Source organism: Dipodomys merriami, unplaced genomic scaffold (genome assembly GCF_024711535.1).
Source record: "Dipodomys merriami isolate MVZ:Mamm:240054 unplaced genomic scaffold, mDipMer1.0.p SCAF_29, whole genome shotgun sequence".
Classification (NCBI taxonomy): domain Eukaryota; kingdom Metazoa; phylum Chordata; class Mammalia; order Rodentia; family Heteromyidae; genus Dipodomys; species Dipodomys merriami.
In genome coordinates this window covers 10,922,292-10,947,925 of record NW_027204381.1, presented here as the reverse complement: position 1 = coordinate 10,947,925, position 25,634 = coordinate 10,922,292, and the positions used below count along the sequence as shown (strand labels likewise).

Here is a 25,634-nt window from a genome sequence, read left to right as displayed (position 1 = left end):
GTGAAAGTAAACTGCCTCCTTTGTACCAGTTCAAACAAACAGTGGCCAGGTGTAAAGGGAAGTGTGTACATTTGTATCTCTGGATCTAGATTGTTGGTGATATGTAGTATAATTATCCTGTCATCACTTTTCTGGACATAGACTCTCTCACTATTTACGTTTTTGGTGGATTTAAAAATACTTTTTTATATTAAAAATTATCATGGGGACAGATATTTAGTGTGTACTGTGGACTCTGATGTTCTGTGGCAACATGAGAGACTAAGTTTGAACCTCTGGTCCTTGCCTTTCAAAAATTTACAGTGAAGTTCTGGATGTGATACACATGTATGTATAAGAAAAGGAGCAATCCATATTAGCACAGTGCATAGTAACGATATTTACCAGGCTTTTAGAGTGTACAGAGCGATACCTGTCTATATATTAGCCTAAATGGAAATCAGATGATGACCTAAATGGAACTCATTGAAGTAAGGTACCTCGATGAGGCCTCAGAAGCAGCAAGAACAAAGCTAGGACTTTTACTCTGGTAGCCAAACTTCAGAGCTTTATCTCCTTCTTCTTCTGGGACCTCTCACCATAGTCATCTACTACCACTGTGGGTTCACATGGTGTTATGTGCACACCTGGGATTGTTTTTAGTTTTCTTCCTGCCCTTTTTTTCTCTATCAGAAGTGTGCCCAGGTGTGGTTAGACTTGGCATTTTTTTCACAGCCAGCCAATTTCATAACATATATCTGTTTTCTTAGGCAAAACAAAACAGCAACAAGTGGGAGATACAAAGCCAGAGTTTTTGTCTATAAGAGCCAAACTGATGGAAGTGGCACTGTGGTTCAAGTGCTCGCCTTGAGCTGAAGAGCTCAGGGACAGCACCCAGACCCAGAGTTCAAGCATCACAACTGACAAAAAAAAAGAGAAAAGAACCAAACTGACTTTGTAACTCTCATGTAAGTTTAAACTTCATAAAATATCCAATAAGGTCAAAAAAAGACATCTTGCTAATGATATTCTTCCTATACAGAACGGACATGTTGTTTGATACTGAATTTCATTGTGTCAACAAGGGAATATCCTGCTTTGTTTATCTCCCATTCATTTCCCCTGGAAATCATTTCTTCACAAAAACAAATGGAGAAAGATCAGTCTTAACCCCCTTGGATTGGATAGTAGGGGAGTTTCCCAGCCATTCATGTTGTGAAACCTGAGCTGGGGTGTCAGGGACCAAGAAAGCAAATAGGGGGCCACTGGAGCTTTTCCATGTGATAAGAGGCAGTTGTAGCAGATGCTGTGAAGGATGGCAGTGCTTATTTTGCTGTTCCCTCAAGCGTGCCAACCTTCAATAGCAGTTAAAGGGCCGTTTGATAGACAGAGCTGGCAGATTATACACTGCCCTGGCCCATTATTGCCCTCAGTTCTTCACACAGGTGAGATCAAGAAAGATCCAGGTGTGGACTTTTCTCTCCCTTCTTCAATAATCTTGTTTCTTTCAGCTTTCATTTTATGCTTGTTTTGGGATAGTTCCAAGCAGATCATTTTACTGTTTTTTTTTAAATAGTTCTCATATTCTTATCTCGATTCTGTCATCCTGAATCCAAATATACCCTGAAGCAATGAGTCCATAGTTTGGTAGTTTTATTTCTAAGCACACAGCCTGGGCTTGCTTAATCATTATGTGCTATTCTTCTCTCTATAAACCCAACACGTGTAATAAAACCCTTCATTAAGGACATAGAAGGCTGCAGGTTTCCTCTTTCAGCATAATGTTACACCCCGTGGTAAATTACAGGTGTGGCAGCCCCACCCCCACCCCTGTGCTTGGTGCAGAGTTGAGCATGTGATCTTGACTAGATTCTGTTTGGGCCAGTCAATTACACATGAGTAAAAACTCATCACTGAAGAGAATCCATTGGCAATGGACAGATGGGGCTGCCTTGTAAAGTATAAAGCTTGTTTAGATAAAACAGGTCTATTCTCTATAGGAGCTAACTGCTCCAAAATGAAAAGATACAGACACATAGACACTAAGAAGAGCATTGAGCTTCACCAATGAAATGGAAAATATATGTTTCCCTTGCCCCAGTACCCTTCTATCTGTTTCTATCTCTGTGTGTCCTTTTTTCATTGTGTCTTTCTCTTTATTTCTCTCTGTGTGTGTGTCTTATTCTCTGTGTATTTCAGTCTCTGTGTGTCTCTCTCTGCCTCATTTTTTTTTTCCTGGCAGGATGCTAGATAAGGCAGGATTTGGGCTCACCATAAGGCAACACACATAAATGACAATCTTTGGATACTGATAATTATTTTAAGTCAGTCATGGGGCCTGAACTCTGGGCCTGGGCACTGCCCCTCAGTTCTTCAACTCAAGGCTAGCACTCTACCACTAGAGCCACAGCACCACTTCTGGCTTTTTCTACTCATGTGGTGCTGAGGAAACAAACCCAGGGCCTCATGCATGCAAGGCAAGCACTCTACCACGGAGCCACCTTCCCAGCCCCAACATTGATGATTTTTTTTAAGTCATTCACAGAAACATCAAAAGCTTGAGTTGACTGTAGGAATATTCACATACCATAGTATCACAGACATTGTTTGGGTCTTGTATATGAGTCTTGCTGGGTGGAGAAGACATTGAAGTGTGAGATCTATATATATATCAAGATTGTGAAAGAGACATTCTGTGTTAGGTCATGTGCCCTTCCCACCCTTTCCATCCATTGCCTTGCTCCCTGGCCTGAATCCCACTGACCTGGGACTGTCTCCCAGATGTCTGACAAATGGTCATCTTCAGCACTGTTGACCTGCATTAATCAGGTCGAGGTGGGTTCACAACTTCATTCAGCCCTTGTTAAGTATCTACTTAATCACCTTCAGAAGGTGAAATAGCATGCTGTGCTTGGGAGTGATTTTGTAGAACTTTGCTAAGAGTAGTATCTACAAAGAGGAAGCTTGTTGGCTTTGTTCTCATCCCTGAATTTTGACCTACTCCTCACCAACCAAGGCAGTTGCTCTGGCTGAGAGAGCAATTATGCTCATTTTTGCCTTTTTTTAACTTAGGAAGAAAATGTCTCCTCTGCATTGTTGTGGAGACTGGATAAATGAGACAGATAGATGGGGGCAGGTATGAAGAGGTGACAGGAGTTGGCTGCCGAGTTACCTTTGTGATCCATCTCTGCAGAAGCCAGCGTTAATTCCATGGAGACTCAGCAAGACTGTTCTCCAGCAGTGACAGTTTGGACATCTAAACATGACCTTGGATGTGCCCAAAACCGCAGCTGAAGCTATGCCAACTTTTCAGTGAAGTATATCCCAAGAGCTGCATAGCCGTGCTGGAAATTGGCTGCGTGCGCAGCCTTCATGTGGCCACAAAGGAACTCTTTGGCCTTGTAATGCAGCGAACTGTGGTGGGAGGGCTTCTGTTTCAGCTAATTCTCAGTAATTAGACACTGATCAGGAAGCCAGACTGTCCTCTGGTACCCCTCTTGAGGTTGTGAGATGCACATGTTGTGAGCACCCACAGCCATTATGCATAAAGCCTAGAGTGTTTTGGTCAGAATTCCCTGCACCATGGGCATTTAACTGGTATCTGGTCAGATTTCAACTGCTGAGAGAGAGACAAAATAACTAGGAGTCTACTATAGCTTTCTAGACCATAATGATTACAAGAACATTCTCAACCACAAAGTAATGGGAAATGGTTTCTGAATCATTTCTTTTTTTTTTAATATTATTTTATTTTATTTGAGAACATACTGTACAGAGGGGCTACAATTACATGGGCAGGATAATGCATACATTTCTTACCAAGCATTGCAGCCTCCTCCTTTGTTTACCCTTCACCTCCCTTCCCAGCCTCCCCCCTCCCCCCACCCAATTATACCCCCCTCCCCCCCCCCCACCGACATTGTAAAGCTGGTTTTGACATGACATTTTGTACTTCTCATTGTTGCAACAGGTCCACCTGAATCCTTAAATGACTTGTTTGCCCCCATCTCCTCCACATGTTATACTGACATCAAATATAGTGAAAGCGGGGGTTACACTGTGGGGGAGGGACATACAAAGCAACAAAGAAATAATCTTATAAATGCATTAGAAACATATGCATGAAAGAAACGAAAACATTAAAATACATATTTAAGGGTTCATTTTCCTAACATCACATTATCTGACCTTTTCTGCTTGACTCATACCTATACTAGATATTGCAAATAAGGGAAACCATGGGACCTATGCTTCTTTGGGCCTGGCTTACTTCACTTAATATAATTTTTTCCAAGCCTTTCCATTTCCTAACAAATGGGAAATGTCATTCTTTCTGATGGAGGCATAGAATTCCATTGTGTATATATACCACATTTTCTTGATCCATTCATCTACTGAGGGGCATCTGGGTTGGTTCCATATCTTAGCTATGGTAAATAATGCTGCAATAAACATAGTTGTGCTGGTAGCTTTAGTGTGGTCTTGTTTGTAAACATTTGGGTAAATGCCCAAAAGTGGGATTGCTGGATCATAGGGGAGATCTATGTGAAGTCTTTTGAGGAACCTCCATACTGCTTTCCAAAGTGGTTGAACAAGTTTACATTCCCACCAACAATGAAGTAAGGTTCCTTTCTGTCCACATCCCCTCCAGCATCTGTTGTTGTTAGAGTTCTTGATTTTTGCTGTTCTAACTGGAGTGAGGTGATATCTCAATGTTGTTTTGATTTGCATTTCTTTTATGGCTAGGGATGTTGAACATTTCTTCATGTGTCTATTGGCCATCCTTCTTTCTTCTTCAGAGAAGCTTCTCTTTAAGTCTTTCGCCCACTTATTTATTGGGCAGTTGTTTCTTTGAGGATTTGTTGTTGTGTGGTTTAATTTTTTGAGTTCCAAGTATATTTTAGATATGAGACCCTTGTCCGTTTTATGGCTAGTAAAGATCTTCTCCCAATCGGTGGGCTTTCTATTGATCTTGCTAGCTATGTCATTTGCCCTGCAGAAGCTCTGCAACCGTATGCAATCCCATTTGTCCAACCTTTCTTTGATTTGTTGTGCTTCCGGGTAGTGCTCATTCACTCTGTGCTCTCGTGTCACCAGTAACCAGATATCTAAATGAATGGTTCTCAAAACCAGAGCATCAGCACCACTTGGCGGGTGAGACAGAAAGGCAGGTTTGAAAACTCCAAACTACTGAGCCAGGAACTTGGGGACAGGGACACAGCCACCTCTGTTTTATCAAAACTTCTGTTTGAAGTTGTGAACTTCTGATTTAACTGGTCTTATTTTTTCTGTTTGTTTGAGACCTAACAAGAGAGTGAATTTGAGAAGTAACAAAAAAACAAAGAGAAAATTGGGGTGAATACTGGTGCTGGTCCTACAGTTCAGTGTCACAATGATCTTAGTCTCAGTTATTTCATCCAAAAAATAGCAACAGTAAGTGAGCACAGCCACATTTTTGAGCTGTGATTAGTGCATGGAATGAGTTTACGCAGTTCTTAGCAGAGTGATATGTGTCCAAGAAGCATTGGCCACCAGTGTCAGTTACAGCCATTCTCTGCTTGGACCCAAGCAATATCAAAGCTTGCTATGAATGTTGACACATGTTATAAGGAATGAAGGCTATGAGTGTTTTGTCCTTTTTGAGGGATTTCAACCAATGTGGTTCCAAAGCCAGCTTTCAGACAGCCCAGCTCAAGATCAATGTAACTGGTTCTGTGTGGAACGTAAGGGAAGGAACAGGATCAGGAAGTTACTCTGTCAGCTGTTTTCTGTCTGAGGTTGCTTTGGATAGTGTCATCAAAGCCCAAAGGAAGAGTTGGAACGACTTCTTAATCTAGTCTAACTTCCATGTCAATTGAAGTTATCTGGAGATCTTGGGAAAATGCAGATTTTGCTCCATTGACTCTGATATGGGCTTTATATTTTCTGTTTATTTTTCTTTTACTATAATGGTGATGTACAGAGGGGTGACAGTTACATAAGTAACCCTCACTCTCATTTTCTCCTGCTTTCCAACCCATCCCCTGGCTCCCTTTCCCCCTAAGTTCTAAAATTCATTTCCAGCGTGGTGTCTAGTGAGTATCACTGTTACATTGGTTCACCCTTTGTCCCACCATTTCTGTGATTCTTTTTCCCTTCCCTAAATCAAATGATCTTATATGCAAGACAAAGGGTACAGAATAAACCAAAGAGGAAAAAAAAACCAAGAAAAAGAAATAACTGCAAACAGCACTGGGGTTTGAGATCATGGCTTCACACGTACTAGACAGGAGCTTACCACCTAGGGTATGCCTCTAGCTCCTAGGATCACTGACATTGGCATCATCTAGGAGAACCTAAATTTGGGCTCTTGGTCCTGATTTCATATCTATTTATCAGCAACACCTGCCCCTCCCAGGCAATTTGTAAGCGCAGTAAAGTTTGAGATGTAGTCACAGCTGGGTCCATGTTTATTTATGTGCATAAGGAAGTACATTTTCTTAAGTGCTTTGCTGTGTCCATTTCAAAGTTCTTCCTAACTCTATTTTTTTGGGGGGGTGCAATCATAGGGCCTGAATTCTGGGCCTGGATGCTGTCCCTCAGCAATTCAGCTCAAGGCTAGCGCTCTACCACTTGAGCCACAGCGCCACTTCCGGCTTTTTTCTTTTTGCTTATGTGGTACTGAGGAATCGATCCCAGGGCCTCATGCATGCAAAGAAAGCACTCTACCACTGAGCCACCTTCCCAGCTCCTCTTCCTAACTCTTGAGCAAAGATCTCTGCCTTTTCATTTCACACCTCACAAATTATGTAGGTGGTACTAAACTGCGACACCAGTGGCTTTCCAACAAGTGTGACCCAACTGGATTCTTACCTTAACTTTGTACACACACTCACACACACACACACACACACACACACACACACACACACACACACACACACACATGTATATGGGTTTCAAAAAGATTCAGAATCAGCAGAATAGGGGATGATAAAGATTATGAACCTCTCTTGTGATTCTGACATAAGTGGCCCATGCTTGCTTTGAAAAGCAGTCCCCTGACCCTTTCCTAGGCAGGTCTTCCATTCTATTATATCAGAATGAGCTAGGGAGTCCCTACATTGCTCCTACAGTGTTAGAAAATATTTTAAGCAATGTTAAACTTGCTGAACTCCAGTTGGGCAGTTTTCCCCCACAGAATTCTCAGCAAAACATTCACCTACACCCAAGTGGCCCTCCAATGGTAGTGTCATTTACACGAGTAAGCCAGAAACAATGTACAGTGCCAGTGGTCTCATCTTGAGAGAGACCATCTGGGGAAGCAAGAAATAGTAGTGCAGCAGTGCCCAGGAAAAGCTCCTAATTTTTTTTCCTATGGTCAGAGAGACCATTTGGAGAATTTGATAGGAAAAATATTCCTCTCACTGAAACCTTCTCCTTTACACAGTCTGAGGCATACACAGGACCAGAAATCGGTAGAGTTGACTAGGAGATCTGATTTCAATACTTTCTGTCTCTAACGTTGGGCAAGACTAAACACTTGGAACTCTGAAGTTCTGTTCTTTAAAGCAGCAAATGGGTGAAAGCATCTATACTCAGATTTGTTGCAGGAATCAAATGTGAATGCAAGAGGCCTTTGTACACTGCCAAAGGATGTATAACGTGAGGCATCATTATACATACCAAGCAACATAGCTATTTTCAGCAATGGTACTCAGGATCAGGACAGCGTGTGTGTGTGAATTCAGCCTAAGGCCATAGAACATACTTAGTGTAGCAAGAGAGAGAAATGAATCCAGACAGAATGTTATGATGAAGAGTTGGCGAGAGTCTCTGGGAGATTTCAAAGTACAGAAAAGGGAAGGAAGCTTCTACAATTTGAGAACTCCAGATGCAAAAATAAGAGAGGATATCTATTTTTATACATGCAAACAGTTTGGGGATTTTTTGGAAAATGCCTTTAGTCTAGCAATAATTGAACATTTCTGCCCTTGGGTATAATGAAGATAAATAGCAATGGTGGTGGTCCATATTTAGGTTTGACTTCAGAAGCCTTCTGTTAGAATTTGCTATTCTGAGATGAGTGCAATGATGGGTGATAGTTAAAAGCTGGATTTCTGAGCTAGCACATATTAACTGTATGGTTTGGAAAAGAATTTAGTTTCTTTGTGCCTAAATTCCTGTTCTAGTACAGCATAACCATTGGGCTATTGTAAGTACTAGACAACTTGTTACTACAGCCAGAACCTGTAGTGCTAGGGAGGTCTACCCATTTGGAGTATAAGCAAGATGCATGCAGGCTGTAAGTGAGAAGTTCTTTTGGAGTGACAATTTGTTCTAGTGGTGTGAGGAGCACTGAACTTCTCAGGACCTAGAAATCAGACACATCCTATAATCCTTAGACTATAATCCTGAGAAATTTCAGCTACATTCCAGAAAGTCCCACCAATAAAAACAACAACAACAAAATCAAACGTGGGAAATGCACGTGTGTATCCTGGGAGTAAAAGAGGACGATAAGTCATAGTAAGAAGATGGATGTTTCCTTCCTAACCTTGCCAGAAAGGAAAGCTCTCAGTCTAATGGCTTTGGGTTTTTATTCCCTTTTTTTTTGGGGGGGGAGAATTTCCCCTGTGTTCCTTTGACTTACCTGTCTGGTCTTTACCTTCCTTCAGGTGCACCATTGACAACCGGGTCACCCGGGTGGCCTGGCTAAACCGCAGCACAATCCTGTATGCTGGGAATGACAAGTGGTGCCTGGATCCTCGCGTGGTCCTCCTGAGCAACACCCAAACCCAGTACAGCATCGAGATTCAGAATGTGGATGTGTACGACGAGGGCCCGTACACCTGCTCAGTGCAGACAGACAACCACCCAAAGACCTCTCGGGTCCACCTCATTGTACAAGGTGAGTGGAGCTTGTCTGAGAGGCCTGGGTAGAAGACTGAGAAAGCTGTTATTAAGGATTCTTACTGTGATTCCCAACAGATGAGTTTATTTGTTCTGCCCACTGAGGACACCTTTCTGGTTGTTATTTTGTGTTTAGAAGCGGATTTTTTTTAAAGTAATTTGCCCACTGATTATAAGGAGATTATTTCCCCTTTTTGTTTTTAGTCCAATAATGTATTTCCTAGAAAATTATCTTTTAATTATTGCTTTCCTTGGCTTTCTATCCCTTAAGCATGTTTGAAAATGTTCCATCTAACTGGAAGCTTGCTTTATTTTATGACCAGCATTTGAATGGTTGTCTGATGCTACACATGTGCCCTGCCCTCAAGCTAGTCTTCAAAGAAAGCAGAGCCAGCCAGCATCCTAGGTTGCTTACAATCTTCCCACCCAACCCCACTGCTGCCCTGTATGTTGTCTCTTCTTATCTACCAGCCTCAGGTTTTCAGCCCCGTGTCTTTCTTTTGGAACCAGGCTCAGATAGTCTACCTCTTAGGGCTCCATAGCATTCCTTCCTCCCTGTCTTTCATATGCCCAACCTTATATAGTTGCTTGGGTTTTGTTGGAGCAGGGTTTTGTTTTTTTCTTTCTCTCTTTCTTTTTCAGTATATTTCTCCAAATTCTGCTCTTTGTTTCCTGAGAAACTAATCCTGGGGATACGTGTTCATTTCTTCCCACAGCAGTACTGGTCCTGGGGCACTTAGAAAACACTTTACAAGTGAATATAATCCTAGTTAAAGAGTAAGAGTTTTAGAGATATATTGGACTGCCATTTGATGGAGAGAGGCTTTGATCAAGTTATCACTGTGCTTCAGGGGTTTCTTTCTGTAAAAATGAGGTCCATGTGGAAAGTTGGAATGGGGATCACATCTTACACACATAGTCCGTAGACCTTAGAAGAAAACTTTCCTCATAGAAGGGCAATTTACATGTTACTTTTGTACTATCTTATGTTCTTTTCTCTTTTCAAACACGGTTGTTGTCTTTTCACTTTTAAATACCTTTTACAGTAGATTAAATGCTCACTTTATCATCACAACTAACAGAAATGCTAGCTGCTGCTCTGTTGCAGGTTCTTCCTCAGCCTTGTGCCAGGCTCCTGTTCTCCAGCCACATAATGCAGGTGCAGGGTGGTGAAGACCTTCCTGCAGCTGCCCTACTTGTCAGCATGCTTGAGATGAGCAAAACGCTGGACGTGATTTGGTTAACAGAAAACAGGGAGGGATGTGGCTTGATAAGGAAGGATCATCAGAGCTAGAAGCATCAGCAGGGATGGGAAACCATTTATCTGCCAAAATCCATTTGGATATTTATAACATTTGCTAGCCATTCAAAATTATCAATACAGGAAGATGGCCCTAGGCAGCTGATGAGAAACACATGGGTCTGGCCCATCGAGTACCAAATGATTTAGCTTGTGAGGCATTCCTCAGTCCTGAACAGAAAGCCACTGCAAAAGAGCAAAGACAGAAAGCTATGGATAGTAAATCAGAGTTATAAAGAGCAAAATAGGGTATGTAGTAAGGGAGGTAGGGCACAAGGAACAAAATGGACCCCCCCAGTCCTGTCCTAGGGAGAGATTATGCTAGGGGAACACTGGTGGTCATTCCAAGTTTTTACATATTATTTTTATGCTTTCTTCATGAAAAGAAATTTTGATGGCTTTCTTTCTTTTGTTTGTTCTATTAATGAGTATATTTTTCAATCTCCTATGGACAATTCTGTGTGTGTATGTGTGTGTATGTGTGTGTGTGTGTACAAGAGTGTGCATGTGTGTGTGTTCAATAGCAGGATTTGAACTCAGAACCCCTCACTTGTTCAGCTCCTGACATTTCAGAAATGTCTGAATCCAGCTTTGTCCTGGTTAATTGAAAATGGAGTCTCTTGAACTTGTCTACTCAGGCTGGCTTTACACTGAGATCTGCCTGCTTTCAACTTCTTAAGTAGCTAGAATTATAGTCATGAGCCATCAGCTCTGCGCCAAATATATTTTCAATAGAATAATTCAGAAGTTATCAGTGAATGTCCTAAGTCAGAGAGTAGGTATTTCTACATGAGATTTGGGGTTTGGGTGTGTCTTCATGTTCAACAGAGACTATATTTTCATTGTAGATCAACAAAAAGTTTAACAATCAGGGCTCAGAAGGTACCCCAGTGGTAGAGTGCTTGCCTTTCATGCATGAGGCCCTGGGTTCGATTCCTCAGCACCACATAAGCAGAAAAAGCCAGAAGTGGCACTGTGGCTCAAGTGGTAGAGCGCTAGCCTTGAGCTGAAGAACTGAGGGACAGTGCCCAGGCACAGAGTTCAAGCCCCACAACTGAACAACAACAACAAAAAGTTTAACTATCACCAGTCAATAGGGTTATCTGGTACATTCTCTGGGGTACAATGTACAATACATACTAAACAGAGTGTTTCAAATCCTTCCTAGGGCCAAATATCTCGTAACAGCAACGGAAAAGTAGAAATGGTGAGACATTTGCTCTTGGAAGCAGTGTCTTTATGAAACTGGAAAATAAGAGGAATGAAAAAATGCTAAAAAACTTTCTTATAAACCAGAAACCACTTTTTAGGTCATTTTTCTCTTCTGTCACCTTTTCACATGTACCCACATGATTCTGCCCTTAACACTTAATAGAGTGGCATATATAAATTGAATATTTAATTCATGCTTATTGAAACAGATGGCTAGAATTATAGCACCAAGATCTTCTATGGACTCCAAGCATTCAAGACTGAGTAGTTGGTGTTGGGGGGGGGAGGTGATGGAATGGTGGGGGCTGCAATCGACATCTTTCTTCACTCACGTCCAAGCTAATGGAAAATGTCTAATCCACAGCTAGGTGTTTACACCTGTGACTTGTTAGGTGCCCTCGTAGCTTGACACACCACCTGGAGTATTGGAATCGCATCTTGGGCTAATTTTCAAATGCTGATGGGTATATCGATCTAGAAACAAGCTGGGTTAAAAAAGGCATTGGTCTTGTACACAGACTCAGCCCAAGCTAATCCGCTGTCAATATGCCTGGACTGAGTATTATTGACACTTTAATGAATACAGGACCATAGTGTTTTCAGAGCCAACTAGTCCCCCCTCTTCAAAGCAATCAGACAAACTAAATAGAGCTAGGCTTCTCTGTTTTCTATGTTGGAAGAAGATACACTAACCATTGAGGATTAAAAAAAATGTTTATCTTGGGATCATTTATTACACAGAACAGAGATACTAGCAGAATGTGACTATCTGGATTAAGTTGCTTTTACAACTCTTAATCAAACACTGCTAGCATGCAAATCATTTTACCTACATATTGTTTTCAAGATGGTTTTTAAGGCCATTAAACAAAATAAAAGAAATTCAGCAGTATCAACAAAAAAACTGTGATAGTCTGACTATGTGTTTATGTCTGGTATAGTCAGTATCATTTATAAATAATTCCACACAGAAGTAGGTAGTGGAATTTTTACAGTATTGTACAACATATTTAAGGTCTAGAATTAATGGAAACATCCTATCTAATTGATCATTATTTTGTTCACATTGTTTTCTTATTTCCAATGGAGGAGCTTGAATTCAGGGTCTTCTTGACAACCATGATACCATTTTTATTTCAACCTGAGAAGTGGGCCCTAAGCCCTTTGTGCATAAAAATTCCTGCCTTCCTTCCTATAATCAGTGTTCACTGAGAACTAACTCTGGCAACATGTACCCTAGCCAAGATAGAAGATGAATGATGGAAAACTACTCTTGACAAGCTTGTTCACTCTGTGTGGAGAAGATGGAATTGTGTAACATTTAGCTAAACCATCCCTAAGAATTTAGCTTCTGGGAATACAGATGTCAAATTTCCTCTCCAAACACTTTTGGAAACACCTGAAGTATGTGTGCTCTTCTTACTTCAATGATTTCTGATAAGACATTTAAAAGTACTTAGAAAGAACCCAGACTAAAATCAAACTAGTCCATTTATGTGGCAGGCAATGTCCACAATGCTGCTAAGTGCTACATTTTACATTAGTTCCAGGACAAGCCGCTAGGGTGTAGGGGCTGTGGGCTGAGAGGTGAGAGATGTGGAATGGGAGCTGTGATCTGAGTGCGTGCAGCTGAGAGGTGAGAGCTTGAGGCTGAGCAATGGATTCTCAGGAGCAAAGGGCTTGCTCAGGACTGGTGGCTAGAAGCCCAGGGCTGAGGGCTGGTGACTAGGGGCCCAGGGCTGAGGGCTGGCAGTTAGCCCAAGCCTCAGGGCTCTCCTCTTCCTTTCCTTTGCTTCAACATTAAGTACCACTTACCATCTCCTAACTCTTAGTTTTTCTTCTTTGTTCTCTGGAATGTTTTTTGTGCATTTTTAAAAGAAATCTTCTTTGTGGCAAAGCACAAAGTAAAATGCAGAGCCCTTTTTTGTCTTTTATCAGTTTATCTCTTTACCTACTAAAACTGGACTTTTTAGTATTATAGGTTTTTTGTTAGTTTATTTGTTTGTTTTTTGAGAGCTGTAGGGTTGTGTCCATTTCTCCATACCATTTCTGCGGTCCTGTGGTACAGAGTTGAGAGTAGTTCCAAATCAGGATAAAGCAAGGCCTAGGCTCCATGTAAGAGCTCTTGCTTCTTACTGACAATGGGCAGTAGAGGAAGTTGTAGGAGTGACTGTGAAGTAGAGGAGAGTACCATCAAAATAAGGATATATGTCCAAGCCCATTGGTCCAAGAGTATTAGGAATCAAAGGAAGAATTGGAGACAAAAAGCTCAGCGCATGCAAAGAACGTGGGCTCAGCTGGAGGGAAAGGTGATGATGGCACTTCTCAATGGCATTATGTACAGGCAGTTTTTAGGGGAGCAGCAGCTGAGAAAGGATCGGGCTGTGGGCTGGAGACACAGCCCAGACAATCACATGGGCAAGTTTCCCAAGCAAGTAAGGAATAAGAGGAGGCTGCAATGCTTGGTAAGAAATGTATGCATTATCCTGCCCATGTAATTGTAACCCCTCTGTACAGTATGTTCTCAAATAAAATTAAATTAAATTAAAAAAAAAAGAGCCAAGGAACCAGTGTGAGAGGGATGTAGGTTAAGAAAGTAAAAGGAAGGAAAGGACACACTGAAAAGAGAACCAAGCATAGCAGCTACTTGCTACAGTGATCATTAATTAAATTAAGTTGACGAAACATCAAACAAAATGCAAGACTTTTTCAGTCATGTAACCCTATTTCCTGTGCTGAAGTATTTACATGCAGTGAAATATAAAATATCTACATAAACTTCCATCATTGAGAGTTTTACTAGACAGAGCTATAAATAGATACCAGTAAAGACCTTCCATGATGACTAGAAGATTTTTCCTATAGCTAGAAGGGACAGATGTGATGTGGAAAAGCAAATAGAATTTTGGATGAAAGAAAAAGATGATGATCAGCTGCGCACCAGCGGCTCACACCTGTAATTCTAGCTACTCAGGAAGATGAGATCTGAGGGTCACAGTGCAAAGCCATCCTGGGCTGTGAGACTCTCATCTTCAAAAAACAACTGAGAAAAAGCCAGCAGTGGCTCTGTGGCTCAAGTGGTAGAGCACTAGCCTTGAGCACAAAGAGATTCAGGGATAGCACCCAGCCTTGAGCTTATGCCCCAGTACTGGTGAGAGAGAGAGACAGAGACAGACAGAGAGACAGAGAGACAGAGAGACAGAGAGAGACAGAGACAGACAGAGAGACAGAGAGACAGAGAGACAGAGACAGACAGAAAGAGAGAAAGAGAGAGAGAGGGGAGACAGAGAGACAGAGACAGACAGAGAGAGAAGGGAAAGAGGGGAGGAGGGAGGGAGGGAGGGAAAAAGAAAGGAAAGGAAAAAGAAAAAGATGGTGATCATTTAATAAAAAGCAAGAGAATCATTTTAAAAAGGTGGAAGACTGGAGTTCTTTTCTTAGGTAGGTCAGAGGCTATACTATCCAAAAATATGAATAGGAAGAATAACACTCAAAGATTTGCAAATCCAGTTAGACAGCCAAAGCCCAATCTTTTTGGGGCAGAGTAAGGGAGCACTAGCTAAGATTTATTAAAATTTGAGTGTAATGATTTTTTACCCCTTTGGCCTTAGGGTTTCCTGCTTTATTAGTATAATTAATAAGTGGGTTCTTCTGGAATCTAGCTAATTCTAGAAGGCTTTTCATCTTCTTGATACTTTTGGCAAACCAAGCTTTGAGTATACCTACAATGACCACGCCCTGCTTCCATTGTTCCCAAGAGGAACCTTGGAAAACACACAGAGGATAAAAGACTCAACAGGGCAGAATTGTTTGCCAAATTACAGGCAGCTTGGGAAGGTATCTCAAAAGCCCTATTTGTATTTGTACAAACCTGGGGACACAAGTTTAGCAAATTGTGTTGTGATTGTTGGCAGAATGCTAGCAAAGGGCTTCCTTATCAGAGCATAGAAAACGGACTTCTCATCCTTGACCAAGATACCCGAGGAACTTTAATCTCACTTAGAGAATCATTTGCATGATAGATAATAGGAGAATGCAGAGCTTATAAAAACAGAGATATTAGTATAATAATAGTAATAATAATAACAATAAAAGCAATTGGCTTCTTTATCAGTTTTCCAGGCCCTATCTAGGATTCTTTTTGTCATTGGAGCATCTAACTACCCCCTCCCTTTTGTCTGGAGAAAATGAGTTTTCCTCTTTTCTTCAGAGGCAGAATTAATCTGAAAATCCCTGCTATTGTTTGATAGTTAATTACCTGCCTTTGGAGTCAAACAGTTCGGAAGCTCAGGTGAAAGGGGGAGGGAAACACTCATACCTACGAAATGGTGGAATGGCATGAGGAAAAGTAGCCAAGAATGTATACTGGTATTCATTCCCTATGTTACTGAAATTCCTGGGAGAAAAGGACTGGTCTAGCAGACTACTAGCCAGCGAGAGACTTGCAAACAATAGAGCTTTGGCCACATGAGTCTTCACTTTTTGGTCTGTTTGTGTTAGTACTGAAGCTTGAATTCAGGGCCTGTATTCTCTGAAAGTTTTTGTTTTTGTTTTTTACCCTCAAGATTAGTGCTCTACTACTTAAGCCAGTTTTTGTTTGTTTGTTTGTTTTTGTTTTTTGCTGGTTAATTGGAGATAAGTCAGAAGGACTTTCCTGCCCAGGCTGGCTTGAACCTCAATCCTCAGATCTCAGCCTCCTAAGTAGCTGGATTACAGGCCACTGGTACCTGGCTTAGTCTTCATTTAGTATTTATTATATCCAAGTTCCTAGTTCTCTCCCATTACCTACCAGATATATACTATCACATTACTTTCTAATTTTGAATAATTAATTGACCTTCTCAAATTGAACTCATTACTAAAATTAAGACAACAGGAACCATAACTTTAAATTTCTGGAAACTTATACACTATAGATGCCATTTACTCTGAGCCTGAAGGGAAGAACATTTAAAACACAAAATATCAAAGGGAATGGTGGGATCGAAACCTTACTTTGATAGCAAAGATTCCTGTCTCTCTAGACATATCAAACAGAAGACATGACACCCTCTTAGAACTACCAGGCTCCTACAGAACTGAGAAGATCCTTTACCAACCATTTCTAACCCAAGCCACATCTGGATGAATTGATGGGGGAAGAAAAACGTCATCCTTCAATTCCCAATAGACATCAAGTTACCTTCTGAGAGTGTCTGTGTGCTTCTACAATGGCCTAGTCAGTGACCTTCCCAGTGTTCTCTCCTTTTCTTGCTTTATTCCAGAGAGACATGAAAATAGTTTGGTCTGGACATAAGAGTCCACGTCTGCACTTGGTAGAATACTGAAAAAGCAAGGAAATTCAATTCCACTATAAAATTGTACTGCTCCTCAAAGCACCCTGGGGAATGGCAAGGAAGTAGGGCATGTTACTTGCTGGTAATTTGCAAAATGTAGACAATGTACAGGCTAGGCAACTCCTTTCTAGTGGTATGGTTTTTCTTAGTCTCCTGAAGCAGCTATGAATGTGGAGGGGAACACTTGTTAGAAAGGCTAGACCACTAGTCCCATCTGTCAACCCACAAGAATCACTCTCTGTCTACTAAGCTAAGCTGGGTGGAGTATGGGAGACTAAGGTGACCTCAGCAGTACGTTATGATTAAAATCCTGTGGTCAAATGAGTGCCATTTTCTATGCCTTCTGGTGTGCCAAGAGGAGTCATCCTTCAGGTTTTCTAAGTCATCCCTCAGGTTTCTACACCTGCTTCCAGGAACTCCCTTGTCAGAGCAGTAGAAAACCATTAGGTTCCTCTGCTCAGGCCTTGCACATACGGTATGTTTGGTCATTACAGAGTTCAAGAGACGCTGACTGCACTAACAGGAGGCTGTAGCATTCTTCCTGGTAAACAGTCAGGGCTCCCTAAGGATATTCAATAAGCAACCACCAAAAGTGTTTTCTTTTTTCTTTTTAAAAAAAAATATTGTGAAAATACTGTACAGGAGTTACAATTACATGGGCAAGATAACGAGTACATTTCTTATCAGGCATTGTTGCCTCCTCTTTGTTTCCCCTTCCCATCCCTTCCCATACTCCCCCCACCTCCCCCTACCCGGTCCTCCCCTACCCCCACCAAAGTTGTAAAGTTCGTTCTTTTGACATAACAACTTGTACATCTCCTTGTTGCAATGGGTCCACCTGTATCCCTATTTAAATGATTTGTTTTTTTTTTCCCTTAGGTGATTTTCTCTAGGGAATTTGAGCTCACTCAAAACTATCTCAGATTTCCACACCACAGGATAGAGAAATCGGCTCCGATTTTTACACTTTATTTTTTCTGGATCTTGATTCCTTCTGCAGCTTCTAGTGAGAAAGGTTGTCATTTTGTTTTGGGAAAAAGACAGATATCAGATCCAAAATATCAGCATTTTAAAGACACTTCCCAGTAACCTCTCATTCCTCACATCAGAGGTGCTGATTTATTCAAACTAACTTGAAGGAAGTATTCTTCATTTATTTATTTATTTTTAACATTACCAAGGATTCAAATCGGGGCAACAACACTTTCTAGGCCAGTGTTGCAACACTTGAGCCACATCCCTAAGCCACTTTTGCTGTAATTCATTTTTCCTATAGATTCTTGTGTTTTGCCCCAAGCCAATGTCAGACATAAATCTACCTTTCCTACTTACACTTCCTGAGAGGCTGGAATTGCAGGCTTTTGTCATTATACCTGGTCACTAAAATATTCCAAATGAAAGGTTTATAGGAGTGCTCTGTTATGGCTCCACAAGCAATCAGAACAGACCTGGCTAACCCTAGAATATATCCTTATTGTCATATTCCTAAAGATAATAGTTCAATAGTGTGTATATATGTAGGTCACATTTACATCATGTATACAGTGACTTAAAGGACAGCATCGTTGCCCACAGTACCATGACTATTCTAAGGAAACACTTAAGTACTTGAAAGATGGAGAGACTTTTGAGTCATTCTTTTTTTCTTGATGAAGTTAAAAATTTTCTGAGGGCCTGTGTAGAGAAGTTGGTGTAGAACACTCTAAGGCCTCCAGTTGTTCTTTGAGGATTATCAATGGACACTTTTCTTGTATATTCAATGGTAATTGGAAGCCAGGAACTATAAAACGCAAAGCTCCTGTTAACATTTCTGTCCTTTAAGTAATCCACCTAAACACTAACAAACAAGTGTCTTATTAAGGTATCAAGGATTGGGAAAATAATGAATTTACAGAAAGGAGGTAAGCTACAAAGTGACATTTCACAAAGATCTTCACTTAAGAGTGGAGCTCAGGATCCTCAAGGAAGAGATAGCATCTCAGACAAAAATAATGGCCATGGAAAACCTTGAGGACCTGATCAGTGTGACATGTTGGAGGGAGAATGAAAATGTTAGCATTGTCATGGAGCAGTTTTGGGGTGAATTGGCCAGACTTATAGCCAGAAAGGTTGGTAATATCTCCATGTAGATTTTCCACAAAAGACTAGATTTTTCTTGATACTTGATAAGAAGGCTACTTCTGTTCCTTAAGGAAATGTGCATTATCTTTTCTTTTTCTCGATAATGGACAAGTATGTGAAAGGGTATCAATGGACTAGAATGTGACAAACACCTGGGTTAATAAACCTTGAGGTGAAGGAGGAAGTCTATGGACTTTAAGTGGTGAAGACATAAAGGGACAGCTTGCTGATGACCTGTCCAACATTGAGATAGATGTGGAAGGACTAAGTGTCTGTTTACAGTTGCTGTTGCCATGTGAGACCTTCTTCAGAGTCCATCAGGTGCATTTCTTTACATAGAGTGCAAAGCATTGAGTTTTGCTGTGACATTGTGCTGATTATACCAGACAGGAAGAGGCTGCTGCTAGTCATAACTGGCAGGAAGGGGACCCATAGCCTAGGTCATTGGCAGATCCCTTTCCCTCTTCCCATTTCCAATGTCTCTAGGCTGTTTAAAAACTTTAAGATGTCACCACTTGGAGTGTATCTTAAGGTTTACATTCCTGATGGATGTTGTCTGTGGTAAATTAGCATTTCACACTTGATGGAAAAAAAATCCAGCTGATATCTGCTAGTGTTTGGCTCAGTGGTACAAAGCCGTGACCGTTTTTTTTTTTTTTTAAATTTTTTTTTGCGGGGTGGGGGGGGAACGATGTTTTTCTTTGATTTTTCATTTTATGTTATTTGAGAAAGAATTTATTGATTTAAAATTAGGACAGTTTAATTTGGTGGCATGTTTTCTTTATGTCTCAATTATATATTCATGTCTTTGTGGCAAACTCAGCTGGTGGGGGATTAAGAATTCAAAATAGAGGATTTTCACTTGGCAAGTCTTGCTTTCCACTGTGATTAATTGGGAGTCCGCACAATGAACCCGGCATTGGCTCCTTTAGGGATTTAATAGCTCCGTAGAAAGACGTGAATTTCAGGATTTAGGAGTCTTGGGTTCCAATTTGAATTTTGATAATAATTACCTGGGAAAATGACCTACTTATTTCAACTCTTCTCAATTAGACAATTCGTTGAAATGTCTGATAATCTGATTTAGAAGAAGCAATAGAATAGATACTGGAGAGCAGAACAGTATTTACTCATGATAGAGCTTTTGCTTCTGTTTATTATAGTCAGCCTCCTGTACACAGATCCCATCCTTTGTACTAGTAATCCCTACCTGAGCTACTGCTGATAGATGTCTGTGTTTCCAGGAACAACCTGGACCATATCCTCTTTTCCCCTTCCTGATCCATCATCTAGTGCTACTCATTCTCAGCTTTGTCCTGGTGCTGTTCCTCAGCTCTGTCACTACCCGTGCCGTTTCTTCTCACACATTTGAGCATGTTTTATTATGGTCTTAGAATCCTAAAATCTGGTCTTTAGAGATGAGGCACTGTGCTAATAATATGGTCCCTTACTCTGAGGGTGCTGGCTGCTCTTTCTTCTACTGTGAGAAAGGAAGATCAGAAAATTGTTTTATTTACTTTTCACATATACATAGATGAATCTCTTGCAATACCAAATAATGATAAATGAAGCTGGTTGGTGCCTGTGACCAGGGTGCATAATGGGGCAATATCAGCAAGTACAGGGTAAAAAAGCTGCTTCTAGCCAGACACTGGTGGTTCATTCCTGCAATACTAGCTACTTGGCTGAGATCTGAGGATCCTGGTTCAAAGCCAGTCTGGGCAGAAAAGTCCCTAGAAGACTCTTATCTCCAATTAACTACTCAAAAAACTAGAAGTAGAGTTGTGGCTCAAAACTGTACAGTGTTAGCTTTGAGTAGAAGAGCTTAGGGACAGAGCCTATGCACAGATTTCAAGCCCCACCAATGGGAAAACAAAGAGTTACTTCTAGTGACTCTTATGAGACTCCAAGGTCCTAAAGACAGGGTCCTTTTGCACATTTAAGAACAAGTTTCTGTTCTTCCTGAAGACCAAACCAAAGGCTTTAGAAATAGGTAGTCTAGCATTTCTCTCCAGACTGTCAGAATGCAATGCAAAGTAACTGCCCACACCCACTGTGCTTCGCTCATCCACCCTTTTTGTACTTGTAGCTAGAGTGATTTTTTTCAAGACTTCTCCATAGCTCAGGAGAGACAATTTCTTCTCAAGGAATTGATACCAGCTCAAGGGACTAGTTCCAGGAAACCTCCACATATCTGGTTCATGTCACACCTCTGTGTCACTGTTTTTATTTTAGTTTATTTCACTATTCATGTTCTTTCTGGTTGCATAACCTTTGTAAATTCTCTCCCTTTTTCTTGTTCCAATGAACCTTATTTTTCCTACAAACATTAACTCAAATGCCAGTTCTACAGAGATCATTTTTCCAGGCCTAGCATTATCACCTGTCACTCCTACTTTCCCCAAGAGTTAAAGCTCTGTCCTTCCTAGTTCTTGCCACAGTGAGAATGTGTGTGTGTGTGTGTGTGTGTGTGTGTGTGAGAGAGAGAGAGAGAGAGAGAGAGAGAGAGAGAGAGAGAGAGAGAGAGAGAGAGAGAGAGAGAGAGAGAGAGAGAGAGAGATTACTGGGTTGTGTCTATTTTGTATTCTGTGCCCAGTGCCTGGAATTCAAAAGATATTCAAGGACAATTTGTTGGATGATGAATGGACCTATAGAGTTTCTTTATAAAAATAAACAAAAGTATTTGTCTGTGTTGTATTTATTACTTGTTGTGGTAGGCTGAAGAATGGCCAAGTAAAGATAACAGATCCTAATCCTTAGGACCCAGGAGCATACATTGAATGGTAGTGATTTTGCATGTGTAATTAAATTAAGATAACATTATCCTGAGCCCTAAATATAATCACTTGTGTTCTGTAAGAGATAGGGTATGGGTGGTAGGGAGGAAATGGCTGGTGATATAAACTGGAAAGCAATATGAAAACTTGAACAGAGATACTTGCAAACACTGGCTTTGAGTCTTACAGTGATGTGCACTTGAGCCAAGGCATGTCAGCAAGCACTTAGAAGAACTGTGGATCATTTTTCTTTTGGGGCCTCTGGAGAAAGCACTGATGTCTTGGTTTTATCCCAGCAATGGATGTCCAGCCTCCAGAACTTAGAGTGAATAAGTTTCTGTTGTGTATACATATATATATATATATATATATATATATATATATATATGTATACACACACACACACACACAGAGACAAGTATTTCCATATTGTTTACCCTCCATCATTTTCTTTCCCTCTCTCCCCTCCCCTAAAACCCCTAAAGAGTATCATCACCACAATCAAGATCTACATATAAGTATATATAAGTGTGTGTGTGTGTGTATGTGTGTGTGTGTGTGTGTGTGTGTGTGTGTGTGTGTGTTTGTCTATAGTCTATATTCCACAAATGAGTGAAAGCCTGTAGCATTTAGATTTTGAGTTTGGATTATCTCACCGATTACAACATGCTGATCCCCAGCTCCATATACTTTCCTGATAACGACATATATTTCTTTTTTTGTGTGTGTAGCTATATAATCGTCTATGGCATATTTCCATCTTATACTCTTTATTTATTTATTGATTATTGTGCACCTTGGGTGAATCCATCATTTGGCTATTGTGGAAAGTGCTGCAATAAACATGAGTGTGTATCTTTCTTGTATATTGATTTAGACCCTGAATATATGCCCAAAAGTCGTTTAAAAAGGTGGCACTTGCAGTCAAAATTTTAAATCCCAATAGATGAAATTAACAAAAATAAATAAACCCTGATACTCCAGATCTGCTGGAAATTTTGGTTTTTATCACTTTAAAAATATATTTTTATTACCTTTAAGGAACTATACAACGAATTACCATTCAACAAACCAGTTTATAAATACAATGCATCTTGATGGATATGACCCCTTTAATTATTCTGACTCATTCTTCCCAGCCCATCCCCTTCCCTCAGTTTTTTTAGCTTCACAGGATATGCATTGGATAGTATGATTGCATTCTCCCTTCCTCTCTTGACTTCCCTTGTGCACCTTTCAAATGCCAGTTTCCTGGTATTTATTTTATTGAACTGTGAGTTAGTGTTTCTAAGTAAGTATACTAGTTTAATTCTCCCCTGCAACTGCCATATTTCAGTTAAAACATGTGTGTGCACTTGTATATAACCCAATATGTGATTATTTATGCAGTTATAAATTGGTTCTATCTTCCACATATAAGAGCGAACATGTGCCCTTTGTCACTTTCAGCCTGACTTCATTTAACATCAGCTTTCCAGGTCCATCCATTTCTTTTCAAGTGATGCAATATCATTCTTTCTAATGAATGAGAAAAATACTATATACATGTCACATTTTCTCTGAGAGGTAAATTAAGTCTCATGTCTGGGTCTGTTTCTTTTTGTTACAATTGAGCATCCATATCTTCAAGTCCCTGATTCGGTGTCATTATATTGGCCCTTCATATCTGCAAGCTTAGGTTCACAGATTCAACCAACATTGGATTGAAATCAGAGACAGGGTACTGTCCCAGCATCTCAGTGGCAAGCACTTGGCTAACATTCTTGAGGTCCTGGTTCCATTCCCAGCATCACAAAGAGGGAGAAGGCAGCTGCCACCTTGGTCTCTTGGATTGCTTTCTCTAGGACAGGGATCAGAGGCTCGGATCAGGGACAGGATAGGAAAATATTCCTATTCTAGGATCTTGGAGGGCCAAGGAACCACACCCAAATCACAGCCTATCTTGTTAAGATCTGAAGCTAGGACTGATTTTCATATTTTTAAAATCTTTTAAAAGAAGAAAAAAAATGTTACTAGTTTTTGACAAGGCCAATAATGCTTGAAATAGTTACTCTCTGGCCCCTTACAGCACATATTTTCTATCTCTTGCTGGGAAGATGTTTAAATAGTCTCTCGAGGAGAAGCCAATAGGGAAGGAACTCCAAGAGCCTCTGGGAGAGAGCCAGTGGGGATTTGCAGCCTTTTCTTGTGTGTGTGTGTGTGTGTGTGTGTGTGTGTGTGTGTGTGTGTGTGTGTGTGTGTGTGTGTGTGTGTGTGTGTGTGTGTGTGTGTGTGTGTGTGTGTGTGTGTGTGTGTGTGCATGCCAGTACAGAGGCTTGAACTTGGAGCTTGAATGCTGTCATTTAGCTTTGTCCCTCTAGGCTGCCCTCTATGACTGAGCCACACAGAGCTCCACTTCTATTTGTTTTAGTCATTAATTGAGAATAAGAGTCTCATGGACTTTCCTGACCCAGCTGGCTTCAAAACTGTGACTTCAGATCTCAGCCTCCTGAGAAGCTAGGATCACACGTGTGATCCACTGGCCCCTAGCTAAATTTATAGTCTTAAGGGAACAATAGTGAAAGTACAATTTCTAACCCCAGCTCAGCCCTCAGAGGCTTGTAGCCTCATCTGATGTTGGCTTGATTCCTCCTGACAGACATTGAGCTGGAACTTACCAACTAGCTCTTCCCCACCCCCACCCTGCCACACACAACTGACTTATAGAAACTATGAGAATCAGTAAATATTTAAAGCCTCTAAATTATCTGTTTATCTTCAGGGAAAAACATGCATCTGTATGGAACATGTGTAAGCTTTTATTTTCTTGTCATTATTCCCCAAATAATAAGTATTTACATAGCATTTACATTACATTAGTTATCAGTAATCCAGAGATCATTAAAGAAAATGCAAGGCTGTGCATGGGTTATTTGCACACAGGACACCACTTTCTACAAGGGACTCAACTATCTGTGGACTTGGGTATATCCTCGGGGTCTTGAATACAACACTGGAGAATACCGAGGTGGGACTGTGTTTCTTCCAAAAGACTTCCTTTTGGAAATTCACCTTGTCATGATAAGGAATGTAGTGGATACATAGCTGTTCCATCACTCTGACATGGATCAATTCTCATCTCCCAAAGCAGCTCAGCCAATCGTGTTTTAGAGCCACCTGTTATCAGAGTGTGTGCACATAGCATGCAGAAGAGTGAGCATAGCAGAGGGGGTGAGGACACAGGAAGGGAGTATGCACATAAGGATGGGGTACACACAGGCAGAATGGCCGTGCACACAGGGAGAGGGGTGCATAGGGGAAAGGTGAGCACAGAGGAAGGGGATATGCAATCAAGGAGTTTCCGAATAGGGAGATATTAGACACACAAATAGGGAAGCATTTTACTCTGGTCTGATCCTGTGTTGTCTCAAGGGTCCCCAACATAGTTCTTCATTATGATGTTCGACTCTGGTACCTTGTCTTCTTTGGCTCATCTGCTTTCTGTTCAGCTATGGCTCAGAATTTCCTTCTCACCTCTGCCTTTATTTTTCCTGCTTCTGATTTTCCACTGCCATAGGCCCTACCCCATCTTTCATCACGCCCCAGTTTTACCCTCCAGAGCATAGCTCTGCAGCCTGTTTCCCTTCTGCCCCTGATCTGTCCTGTCCTGCCCTCCTCACAGGCTCCCATCACGGATGCACTGGGTCTTGTTTGTTTCTCTGCTCAAAGGGCTCCTTGGTTTTGCCTCCAACACTTTGAGCTCACATTGCTATTGTGAGGAGGCACCAGGGGACCAGATAGAACTTTTTATTTATTTATTTTTTCACCTCACTTAATAAGCACAACTTGAAATTAAGCTGAGGTTTCATTCACATCATTTCCCTTAGGAAGCCTGCATCCAAGTCCCAGGAAAATTCTCTTCCTGCACTGGGCAGGGAGGGAAAATGCATCGTTTCAAGTTTCTTTGCTGAGACTCAGGTTGCAGCAGAGTGCATCATCTCTTTTGCTTTGTAAGTTTCTGTGTGGTTGTGTGTGTGT

General features: G+C 41.0%; 1 protein-coding gene across 3 annotated transcripts in view; it reads left to right on the top strand.

Moving 5' to 3' along the window:
- Ntm (neurotrimin) overlaps window positions 1-25,634 on the top strand; it is a 1,042,577-nt gene that overhangs the window by 843,391 nt on the left and 173,552 nt on the right. For all 3 annotated transcript variants that reach the window (XM_070038345.1, XM_070038346.1, XM_070038347.1), the window contains exon 3: window positions 8,637-8,869. In XM_070038345.1, coding sequence (XP_069894446.1) covers window positions 8,637-8,869 — 233 coding nt within the window. The remainder of the gene's footprint in view (window positions 1-8,636; window positions 8,870-25,634) is intronic.